At 47.0% G+C, this 12,800-nt stretch overlaps 1 protein-coding gene across 1 annotated transcript in view; it reads left to right on the top strand.

Moving 5' to 3' along the window:
* Positions 1 to 6,024: 6,024 nt before the first annotated feature.
* LOC149343045 (chitinase-3-like protein 2) overlaps positions 6,025 to 12,800 on the top strand; it is a 28,652-nt gene continuing 21,876 nt past the window's right edge. The window contains exons 1-3 of the mRNA XM_089546885.1: positions 6,025 to 6,352; positions 7,601 to 7,879; positions 9,823 to 10,082. Coding sequence (XP_089403011.1) covers positions 6,025 to 6,352; positions 7,601 to 7,879; positions 9,823 to 10,082 — 867 coding nt within the window. The remainder of the gene's footprint in view (positions 6,353 to 7,600; positions 7,880 to 9,822; positions 10,083 to 12,800) is intronic.

The following is a 12,800-nucleotide window of genomic DNA, read 5'->3' as shown; positions in this document are numbered from 1 at the left end:
GCAATATGGACTCTGTGATGCAATGTGACGCACTTGGCAGGCAGGATTCTCTGCCGCGTGAGGCTATGCTCATTACTGAGCGCGAGTATGTCAGTGGCAGACTCGCGTACCCTTCCGAAAAGATGTTTGCCTGTGTAATTGCGGTAGAGGGTGCTATAAAACAGGATTGAAAGGGCGAGTTGTTCGGCGACCTGTTTTGGAACGTGCTGGATTCTCTTGTAAAAAAAGGCACGAATGGTGTTGGTTTACCAGAGCATGCTGAGGTGTTCACAGCTCAATTAATTTGCTTTTATTTAGTGACGCGCATGCACTTCTTTGCGCGAGCAAAGTGCTTGGAAAATAGTAGCGCCGTTAGAGCTCGAAGAGAGCGAAAGCAGGCGAAGCTTGTCTGACAAATTAGTTGACAGAAAATCTGTCAGCAACAATATTTAGTGGATTTGTGAATAAAAATTTTCTATTTAAATGCCAAGGGCCTTGAATTACTCTTGCATTTCGCCTACACCGGTATCGAACTCGCGGCTTTCGGGAAAGCAGCCGCGGGCCGTAGCCACCGAGACAGCAGCGGGTTTTATTTGCACCAGTATTGCTGTAATAAAACGTAAAAGTAATTTTGCGCGAAATGCGAGACACAACAGCCAGTCGCGAAAAACTGGTTCCGAATCTATTGAAGTAGCAAGGTTAGGTTCATCTCACGAGAAGCAGAATCGAAGCATGCATGCATTTCGTCATTGCCCGTACAAAACGGCCGAGAATACCGCTCTTAAGTTCGCAAACGCGCCAAGCACACATATGTTATGAAATACCTCCGGGCAAGAGCCGGAAACAAAAAAACAGTAGTCGCGCAGCGATGATTCGAATGCGAGTGCTCGTGCAAAACGCTGCACGCTAGCAGACGACTCTCGCTCTCCTAGCTCAACCCGCGATTGCAGCGCCGCGGTGGCGGGGACGGCGACCGGCCGCCTGCTCCCTACGGGCGCTGCGAGGAGTTATGGAACTAAAAAAGTATCTATAAACGTTGGATGGGGGTGCCTGATCGGAGGCGAAAGACACTTTTATAGGCAGTCTTAATTTAGACGCCCAGTGTGTATCGTAAGAAGGACAAGGGCCTGCTGTAGATCCTCGTTGGGATCCATCATCCAGGTGGCCTAGGTATAAGGAGGGGGGAGGGGGTCAGGGGTGGCGAGAACGATGGGACAAGAAAGAGTGGTGTGCACAGTTTTTGCTGTCGTTGCTTCACTCCCGAAGGGCGATAAAAAGTCTGCAAGTAGTTTGCGTGGTAACAAGCTCACTTGGCAGCCCAATGCTCACATAAACGTCTCCTCAATGACAGCGCTCGTATCGAAGTAATGCCTTTGTTAGTGGCGGAGCTGCGTAATAGTCTCCGAAACGAGGCGCGCGTGTTTGAAGCGTATACCCTCAGTAGCTGTAGTCACGAAGCGCTGCCCGCCTTCATTGTTCGGCCTTGGCACGTATATAGACGAGCACGCGTACCCTTACGGACGCTTTCGATCCGAGCGGCGAACGAAGTCGCCAAATGTGCGACCCTCCAAACTTCTTTCTCGCCTTTGCGGTGTCGCTGCGGAAATATAAAAACGCATTAATTCTTTCTCGGAAAAGGCACCTTTACAGCGCCGACTCCACCGACGACTCGGCTTGAACAAGCCTCGTTTTGTACGCTTGCCCCGAAAGGGCCACCGGCTCCTTTTTTTAAGCATACAGCCCCCGTCCACCGTTTTCTCCTTCCAACCTCCTCCTCCTCCTCCCTTCGTGCTGTCTCATCGCTCACTCACGGAGGATCACGTGACAAGACAGGTGTGCCGTGAAGGAAGCTATCGTATCAAATTGAGGACGAAGCAAAAACAGATAAAGGCTTCCTTTAAGAAAAAATGTAAGCGTTCGTGACGTTTACGGCTCTCGGAGGATGAATTTTTTGAAGTGTGCGTCTCCCTGTAGCGTTCAGTAAGCGCTGTGTTCCAAATTATTCAGCGTCAACTCAAAAAACGGTTGCCGTGCCCGCAGGTATTGAATCCTGTAGCGAGGTTGTTCCTTTGTGCCTGAAGTCCGTGCTAGCGAGTGCGCGTGTGTGAGCGTTTACTTTCTACATGCTTGCTCTGCCATTCCTACGTGTACCTCAGCCAGGCGAACACGTCTAGTTTGGAAGGCGGGTCAGACGCTCACAATTTTCATCGACTCATCTGCCTTACATACGTTGACAAAGAGGGAAAGATACAGCTTCGGCGCCTCAAAAGGTCATTTGTTGAGAAAAGTGATAGGCGGTAAGTTCCTTTTTCAGCTCGGCCTCGGTTACTCTGCCATTCCGGCTTGAGGGAGTCGCCCTTAAGACTCTTTCGACAAGAGGCTACGTGCTATCGATAAGTAGATTAGAGACTTTGAGCACAGCGGAGACATGCTAGCGTAGATGTATAGCTGTTTACTGGAAGCCGACTGCGCAAGCGCAGCCATCCGACTGCTACCCTACCACTGTTCGCGTGCAAATGGCGTCCAGTAAAGCGGTTTATGCCTACTCTAGTATGTCTCCGATACGCTAAATGTCTCTATTAACCCCTAGCGAACTTGGACGAGCTTGGTTCGTCATAAGCCGACTGCTATTTCTGGTTCGTGACGAGCCCAGCTCGTCGTGTGTTTCCTCGCACTCTGTGTCCGGTTTAATGCGAGAATAGCTCGTCCAAAGCGTTGTTTGGTTTTCCGGCAGATGACAGCATGATACTAACGGGTAATAGGAATTTTGGTACCGTCTTCGAAAAAAAAAACATTATGCCCGTTATGAGGTTAACGCTAGTACGGAGAACGCAGTAATCGATATTTCGGTAGTTCACATTCTCTTGACTATTAATTGCAAGGATTTCTACCAATTAATTAAATATGGCGGCTTCTTTTTCGCCCGTCTCCGCGGAGAGCATTTGAAAGGAAAGAAGCGGAATGCAGCAGTTGGCAATAACTGCTCAAGCGATGGTTGTTTTTTAAAGGTTGCTTCTCGGGCCTTGTAAATTACAAGACGTCAAAGTGGCCGCTTACAAGCTCCCGCGACAGCTTTTACAAACGAACAGGGATGCGTAGAGTCGTGCTTCATTCTTTTTTCCCTGCTGCTGATAATGGCTTGAACTGAATAGGTGACAGCTTCCGTGAAAGCGGGCGCTATTCGTTTCGTTCGAGTGTTATTCGTTTTGACCGTTTTCGGTGCCATTCCAGAATGGCAAGTGTGTATAAATGCTGTCTTTACGCGTCCAGCAGTAGGGCGTACTGCTTTGTTACAAACAGATGAGAATTTCTATAGTGCTATTCTGCACATCCTCTATTTCACATTACTTAACGTTCACCTCACATATTGTGTTATCCAGCACCTAAAATTCATGATTAGGGTACGAGAACATGCTCTAAAAGTAATGACCAATTTTAGTTTGATTCCACGAAGGCGTTGCTGAAAAATCTTGAGATATTGCCATTTTAACTTTTGTGCTACCTAAACATGGCGCAGTGTGTATGTAATGTCATAAGGCATAATCGTCCTTTCCACATATCTTCATTTTGCGCCTTCAATCGCACAACAAGAAGAGCCACTCTAGAAAACTTCAATTTACCGGCAAATAACACCACATATGGAACAACCATTACTACAGTTTGAGGGTACGAAGGCTAGAAGTGCGTTGCCGCATCGTATAAAACAATTATCACGCAATTCTAAACAGCCCAAACTTTAGTATTACGGACGTAATCCCTCATCAAGTTTTGCATAAACCTTTTTTGTACATATGTTCATTATCGATGTTGCACTTTATTGGTTTTGTTCAGTTTGCACTGTGTACTAAGAGTATGTGATATTTAAAACACGTATATATGTTTTGTTGTTGCCTTTTGAAGTATAGGTTTGTGACAAGTGCTGTCATATGATTTCCTAATGTTGAAGTCAACGTGAATTTTCAGCCTGCATTGTGCCTGCAAGAAATTTTTCTGACCTCATTAAGCCTGTGGCTGTTGGTCCGAAAAGGGCTTGTACATTTCTAAAAAATTCAATAGGATCAATCAATCAATCAATCAATCAATCAATCAATCAATCAATCAATCAATCAATCAATCAATCAATCAATCAATCAATCAATCAATCAATCAATCAATCAATCAATCAATCGTGAATGTAGGCTCCTGTTCGGAAAATTTCGAAATCATGTTGATCGTCCTTTACGGCCCCATCCACAGCGGGTAAAGACAGAGCGTTCTGCGCTGCGAAACTCCTCTGCCAGAAACATCACTCGTGGCAATTCACGAGCTGTGAGCTTTCTAGGGTCATCCAAAAACGGTCTCGGCCAGGTGTCACAAAAATCGGCACACATTTGGATAGCCGCCGTGGCGCGGAAGGATATTGTCCGCGCGAGCCGTAGGCGATTCGAGAACCTTTGAGAAAATTTCGCTCATTGCCGACAGAGAGCGGGTAACCTTGAGTGGGTTGAGTGATGTCACACATCTCGGTGGGCACCTGACCAGCGCCGTAAGGAAAGGGATAAAGGTAGGAGGGAAAGAAGAAAGGGAGAAAGAAATGCCGTAGTGGAGGGCTTCTTTAACGTGCACTGACATCGCACAGGACGCGGGCGCCTCTTGCGTTTCGCCTCCAACGAAATGCTGCCATCGCGGCCGAGTTCAAACCCAGGTACTTCGGCTTAACAGTCGAATGCTTTGCGCGAACAGATCAGCTTTACTGGTCACTGCACAGGAGCACTGTGCTATTGCCGTACGCCTCGTGTTTAATTGCAGCACACTTTCACGCTGTGCACTGCACGTCGTCGTCTTCATCAGCTTCCATCTGTGCGAAAGGCATGAAAGGAGTACGTGGCGTCGGTATCCACCTGCAAAAGCCTGCAAAAGAACCATGTTGAAGACATAATTAGCCAGTTTGAACTTTTAATGAAAAGAAGCAATTAGTAACTCGTCTGATGAGTAAGCACTAAGTTGCTTGGTTACGCAAACTATCTATCGAGTAGCTTGCAACTTGGGCCCTAATTTTCCTGCACTGGATCTCCGAAAAACGGTCCATAATATTCTGTCTTAGCTCCTTTGTTCGGATAAGGTCGGGCGAATGTAGAGACGAGCGCATGCAAACGCTGGCTTACTGTACCACGTAGCACTCCCGCAGACCTTCGTGAAAGACTGGGCTGTTACGAAAGCCTGACGGTCTTACTGTTAATAGCCTTCAAACATTCTGACATACAGGTATACGAACAACAGATGTAGCGCTTGGAGACAGAAACGGTGTATTATCGTAAGTCTACGATGCACTCATCGATAACTGTTCACAAACTTACAAAAAATTCTTAGCATTTTATAATCGGCAGCAAAAGTTTACGGGACGCTGGTGGGCGTTAAAAAATAATTATTTCGGCGCCATCAGGCAAGCTTGGTGCGGTCAGAGCTGCTCTCTACAACTCAAGAATATTTTGATGCGACTGTCGCCTAAAAGGCCTACACGTATGAAGGGATTTACGGGCTCCATTCTCTGGGTGGGAAGGCAACCCTGCAGTTAATTTGCTCCTGAGCAGTTGCTTACCGTAAATTTTTGCTGGTGACTGTACCTTCAGCGAAAGTTGCACGTCTATCTTCCTTGGACATCACTTTTAACTGCGAGGAAGTGTGGAATATTGTAAAATATTGTCATGAACACATTGATGGGAGTAGTCTTACCTTTCAATGCGTTCCAAATTCTTGCTTTTAAAGTTTGCCCTGTACATGCACCTATACAAAGACTGCCACAGTAAACCAATTGTGACGCTTTTTTGACAATAAATGCCAAAAAAACTGGAAGCGTCCTGGCGTGATGGGGAAGGCGGGTGGGGGGGTTAAGAATCCGTTGATAAATTAATTTTTATGGTGCAATCTTGCAAAAAAAAATCATGCAAAAAAAAACTGCGTACATAAATAACTTCCCGTTGAACAAAGTGCGCTTCTCCAGTATTACTGGATATGATTCATAGTGAAATGCGATGTCCATTTTGAATACATTCACTGCAGGATATCATGGGAGAGCCGTTGGGGATAGCCCTGCTGTTTCTTGCTACCGCTGTCGTCTTGTTGCGAGCTGAAGGAGTGGAGGACCAGGACACAGGGTTCGAGCCCGATGAAGTAAAAGGCGATGGAGTGAAGGGTGGAGGTGTTAAAGGCGGTGGAGTGAAAGGTGGAGGTGTTAAAGGCGGCGGAGTGAAAGGTGGAGGTGTTAAAGGTGGCGGTGTGAAGGATGGAGGTGTTAAAGGCGGCGGAATTAAGGGCGGCGGTACCGATGGAAAGTGCCATGATGGCGGGGGCCACCCACCTTACGAGGACGACAAAGGAGATACCTCGGGAGGTGGTAAGTTCCCTTCTCTTCTGCACGAGGCATGCACCGCGATAAATGCGAGGATTACGGCATGACGGAAAGCTGGAGAGCATGTACTCGCTGCGCGTTTTTGGTTATGGGCAGACAAGCTGTTTTGTGGGCAGACAAGCTCACACCCTAAGAGCAGACACAGTACAGTCGCGTGCAAAAAATATTAGCACAGATCATTGGCGATTAGAATTCGTATATCTCACCACGCGGCGCTGCGGTACGCTGACCTGCCTAACGGGCCGCTTCCATGTTTGCAGCCTAGGGGGGGATGGCAGGAAGTAAGCTTTATCAAGCGTGCACCGCCCGAGCGTTGAAGTGCCGACCCTACGTGACTGTGCTTGCGGCATTTATATTGGCTCGGTTATCATCAGCAAAGATTGCTTCTTTTTATTACTGCTTTTTTTTATGTCCGCGATGGTTTGTCAAAAGGAACTCGCGGGAACAATAGATGATAGCGCTGCTTTTAGCCAGTAATTCTGCTGTCCGTGGCAGTCCGCTGAACCTCCCTAATACTGTCCGTCGTGTGTGCTAACCTTTTTTACCCGCGACTGTACAAGCTGTACGTGAAACATTATGAATAACATAACTCGTGACCTTAGCTGCCATTAAAAAAACATCATGTGATATTGAGAGACATGAAGCAGTTACATAAACACAGCAATAATGTGCTAATTTTATGAAGCAAAAAAAGTAGCAACGCGTTTTACTCAGGGGTCAAAAAAACTTTCAAAATAGTACAAAGCACTCGTTTATTCATATGTACACAACCATATCTACATGCATAAGAACACATACATGCAATAATACACATCAAGTGTACAAAACATTAAAGTTTAATATATTCATTCATCGTATCAATATTATGAAGGTCATGTAAGTGTCTTGAAATTTTGTTCGACGGCATTTACATTCCGTAACGAACTTAGTGCGTCAACCTCGGATATAACGAATATTTGGCTGCTAACGCATTCAAATGCTCTACCTAGGATCGCATTACAGTTTTTTTTTTGTAATGGCTCATTCACTTGAGTGTCCACTGCCCAGAACACATCCTTGTTCGGTATGAGGGCCGCCTGGGCAATACTGCCTTTGTGCAGCTGGTGAACGCGTAAGGTTTCGGTACCGGCAGTCTGTACTACGTAAACAGCGGCGCTGTTCAACTCTGCTCATATCTGCTGCACAGATGACTAGCGTTTCTCAGACACTGTCTTTCTTCGCGTACGCTTGCAGTCGCAGGCGCAGGCGAGCCCTTGGAGATGGCGCGCAATGCCAGAGAAGAGCGCAATTCCAGGGAGGAGGACAAGAGGCGCACCGAGAGTAAGAAGAACGAGCGGGCTCCGCTGGCGTGCTTCGTGCGTGCCCAGGCCTTCGAGCGGTCGGGCGCGCAGAGGTTCACCGTCAGGACCCTGCCCGCCGACAGATGCACGCACATCATCTACTCCTACCTGGAGACGGACAACAACACCGGGGACTTCATCTTCCACAAGAGGGGCCAGAGGGGAGACACGGGTGAGTCCTCGCATCTTGCATTCTTTACTCGAGCCTGTTGTAAGAGAACGGTGTATGTGCAGTCGTGGCCAAGCTAAAATTCAATGTCAAATTTATGTTCAGCGTCCGACATTTACTGGACAGGTTTGATTTTCAGCATCCAACGTCCACTTGGCAGATTTGATTTTCAGATCGCAACGTCCACTTATTTTTGCCCCAAAGCGAGTAGTCCGTAGATTTAACAAATCGAGAGGGGAAAAAAAGTATATCCAGAAAAGCGGAATAAATGGCCTTTAGTGCAAAGGTGGGATGGCCCCTGCCTCTGAAAGAAAAAGAAAATGTCAGGATCAGCTCCGCTTCAGCGCATAGCAGTGTTCAGAGAAGTGCTAACAGAAGCTGTAGACACTGACCTGAGCTTACCTGAGTTACTCGGCAGTAACTCAGGTACGTTTGGGGGTAAGTTAGGATAAGCGCCGCGCAAGCTGCAGCCAAGAGCAGTAAACTTGGGTAACCTCGGAGGAGCCGCAAAGAGACGCCGACGCGCGGACCCCTGGGGTTTCGAGGGGGGGTTGCGCGTAAGTTATGGCTTTCGACAGCACACCGCATGAAGGACCAGACGTTCAAGAGATCAGACGTTCAAGAGCCGAGCAGCGAAAGGTGGGAGTGCGACTAGGGCAGTTTTTATGCTCCGGAGTGTGTGTTCGCCTTCGTTGTGTTCTCGCTGGCGTTTTTGTGTACTTGTGTGTGTGCCGCAACTGAAGGGAAAGACGTAATGTCGTTGTGGAATTCACGCGATGCTCGCGAGTCGACAACGCCGTGATCACCGGTGTGCTAGTGGCTCCTTCAATTTGAACAAAATTCTCTTGATTGGTTCTGACAACCGCCTTTCCTTTTGTTTACAAAAAGGATCCCAAGAATGCTGGGCAAGGGGATTTAAGGGCGACTTTCTGGCGCGAAGGGGGAAATCGGAGATGGGAGATCGAGAGACCGGAGGGCAGATAAGACTAGGGAAGATCGGAGGAGGTCGGAGGGCAGATCGGGACACGGCTGATGAACCCTGGAGTGAAGACGCGGAGGGATACACGGAACTCCGAGAGAGACCGCCTAGGGAGAGTTTGAAGAGCTAGACAGCGCCTCGTGACAGGCGAAGCGGCGCCAGTACCACACTGGCCTAGTGTAACTGTTTTGCTTGACCCGTGTAAATTAAGTGCACATAGTGACCCGAAGAAATTGTGCAGACTGTTCAGCAACGTGTCGCCGGTTCACCGAACCATCAGGAAACATCAAGATCAACACCATCGATCTTCGATCAACAACCATTCTTCAAAATTAACTGGCTCCTTCAGCGTTTCGCCTCTAAACGCCTCCGCCGTGGTCGGGTTCGAACCCGAGTACTCCGGCTCAGTAGTCGAGCGCCTTAATCGTTCAGCCACCGCGGTGGATACAATCGCTGCCGAGTGCATACAGATGAGGTTTGAAAGAGATGTGAGAGGAAAGATTAAAAGAAGAGGCGCGCGTCGCTACAACCGCGACCACCGAAGCGATGACGCCGGCTTTAGCAACAGATGCTGCAGTGGCAAGGAGCCCTCGCAGGAATAGGGGAGAGCCCAAAGATCCCAGTCCCAGGGCTAGACCAAGCCACACTGAGCCCTACTCACTTCCTCTTTTATCTCTTCCTACGCGACGTGGTTTAGGTGTCCACAGTTATTGATTCCTTGCTTTTTTCACAAAACGTTTCCATGTTTGTATTTGGAGTTTGTGTGGCGCGAGGTCGAAAGGTGATCGAAACGTAGTAAAAAAACTAATAAATAACTTAACGCGTGTGAACAACTGGTCCAGTTGCCGGTTTTACTAACTAGGAATTTATTCGTTATTATTTTTACTCCCTAATCTTCTCTCTCCGTCACGTCAGAAAAGTGCTGCGGGGAAATTCTTGCAATTACTTTTTCTTGTTGATATTACAGAGATACTGGAAGACATGGGGAAACTCAAGCGTGATTCGAGGTCGACGAATCTGAAGGTTCTCTTCAGCTACGGCGGCGGTGCCCACGTACAGAGCCTCCTGAACCAGATACGCGACGACAACAAAGCTAAGCAGCTTGTTGAACGCATTAAGTCCTTCTTGAGCAAAGTAAAAATTGACGGAATCAACTTCCACCTGGAGGGACCCGGCCCACAAGTCTGCAAGGACGACGAAATCATGACGATACTCAAGTTCATCAAGGTAACTCAGCACGCGGACGCGCGCGCCGTGGTCGGCAGCGGAACCAGTAGCTACTGCGTGGCGGTTTTCAGTTTATCTATGTCTCTGTTACTCGTTACACGATTGTACCTGCCACTTTTACGCCCATTAGACAGCGTCCAACCGGCACGATACAGCCAGCTATCTAACGCAGATAAAATACACAGATAACAGTTGATAGGTTGTAGATATGGTCGTTAGATATCATTGAATATGATAAAAAGATGTCCGCTATTATTTTTATGGACTAGGCGTCGGGACATTGGGGAGAAAAAAAATTGGCTGTGGTTTAGCTCTGGTTAAACCTGGAGTGACGCGATAATTTTGCCGAGCCGCCTACTTATACAGCTGCGACACCTCTCCCCCTCTCCACTCCTCCCGCACCCGCCCCCCTCTTCGGCGCATGCGCACATCTGTTGTAGCGCGGTTTCACCGGCGCGCTGCGCAGCCGGCAGCAGCATCTGCTCCGCACCACGTGACCAACCGGCTCAAGGCCACGGCGCTCAAGGGGTGCCACGCTGAAGGTTCGAAGAGCTGGCGTGGTGTAGCTCTCGCTACAAAAAATTTGAGAAAAGGCGTTGCACATCAGCCTGCATAACTGTGCCTTGAGTACTATCGGGTCGTCCTGTTGCAGGGGTGGACAGGTGAACCCTGTTCTATAAGCTATCCATTCTCCATTTCGCGTCCATTCGGTCCTCTGTCATTGGTCACTCAGATATACGCGCGGCTTTCAAGCGTCTGTGGAAAGCCACCCGACCATTGGGTGGTTGGCGACCGGATCTCACCAATGTCTGAAATCGGATGCGATATTCAGCCAATGGCGAGGTACATCGCCATGCTCTGTCAACAGCAGGCGACCAGACCTGACCACTGGCTGTAATTGGCTGCGATATGCAGCCAAAGGTGAGGTCCGCTCGCCAATCACCCAATGGCCGTGTCGTTGGCCCCAGGCGCTGGGAAGTCGCGCATATATCTGAGTGACCACTGACAGAGGACCGAATGAACGCGAAATGGAAACAGCACAGGGCGCTGAGCTAATAAGTGAGGTTTAGGTCAGACAAGAAGGGTTTCTTATAGGGCACACAAAACAGCAGCAAAAATGTGCCAGTCGATCTACTATCAGCTGATAAAGAGTATAAAGGGCAACTTTAAAGTGGCAGATGGCGTACGAAAACAAAGTTATAAAGCGTGAGCGAAGATAAAACTAACATTCATAGACAAAAAAAAAATACGTAGAGAGAGAGAGAGAAAGAGAAATAAGTAAGAATGGCGCATCATGTTGTAAAGTAACAATGACGGAAGGGAATGAAAGATTAAAGTGTCAACAGGGCCAAAAAAGGCAACGGATAATGGAAAATGAATAACCTAAAGAATATGGCCCTTGGCGTCTTTTCATTCTGAGCCCCGTCTCAACGGTCCATTTTCTTCCAGGATAAATATTTGAAACTAGAGATACATCAATCTGAAGTCATGCTTTTCACTTCATGAACAATGTTTTGAAAGAAATAATGAATCCTAAATTCAGAATGCGACATATTCAATAGGTGCCCATATAGAAAATTTTAGATGCCCGGTTAGTACTGGTTTATTTTGGACTCCTGATACAATACCTCTGACTGATCTTGTGTGCTCGGTGGGCCGTATTAGTAGGATAGCTCCACTGATGCCGGTCCTGCTAAAGAAAGAACATCTTACTCATCATTTTGCTGAAAAGTACTTTACGGAACATTAATGCGGAGCACTGCGACAAACGAAAATTGTGACAGGTTGCCTATGATGCAAAAAAAAGCATCCTGCATTCATTTTAAGAATATACAGGTAGAATCAGCGAAGTGCTGACCCAGCCACTCTTCTCTATACTATAATTTACTACCGGTTAACAATGTACATTACAGGTCGCTGATGCAGTTAATCCAGAAGAAAAAGCTTAATACTAAATCTGCATATATATCTTCAGGCATAGTCTTCGAACTGATAAACACAAAAAAGTTCGAACTAGTTATGGGGAGCCGGATCTCGATTATGAGGCAATTGATTAAATCATTACGGCTGCTACATCGATCTCAAATCATCATTTAAGCCGTTAAAACTTAAGTGCAAAGTGTTCTAATGACCTCCGAACATGCAGCCGTAGGAGAATGTTAACCATTAACTTTAAATTTATTTTTCATTCAGTATCATGATGTTACTTGTTCAAAACTAATTTGCACATCGAAATAAAAATATACTGTTCGTTTACCTCACCGGCATATTGTTGTGTATTCTACCATATATTTGTTTCTCCTCATAACCTGTGTTATCTACAGGGTGTATAATGTATTTATATTTCCCTTGTGTTTTGCCCTAAGTTTATATTATTAACAGAATGATTCCTGTTAATGTATTCCAAAGCATTTGCCTGTTGTCTACTTCAGCTGGGAGACGAGGTATCACCAGGCTTCGCGCCTTTTTGCCCTGGCTTCCACTTTTATCTGAAAGGAAACTGGATCTAACGGCCAGCTAAAATTTTTTCATTACTGCGAGCTACGTGTTATAGCCTAAACATTTTTGATTAGTATGAGCTACCTGTTATAGCTGAAAGTTATTATCAGAACTTACTAAAGTTCCTACTAGTTGTCATGATTCACGTGTTTTCTGACATCCCTCATGCCTGGTATTACTATAGAGAGATCGTACCGTTATACCTCAGAAAGCCTGTTT

Source organism: Amblyomma mixtum, chromosome 5 (genome assembly GCF_055824585.1).
Source record: "Amblyomma mixtum isolate Tamu chromosome 5, ASM5582458v1, whole genome shotgun sequence".
In the NCBI taxonomy this organism is placed as follows: domain Eukaryota; kingdom Metazoa; phylum Arthropoda; class Arachnida; order Ixodida; family Ixodidae; genus Amblyomma; species Amblyomma mixtum.
The sequence above is the reverse complement of the archived record's forward strand: the minus strand, read 5'-3'. Positions and strand labels throughout refer to the sequence as shown.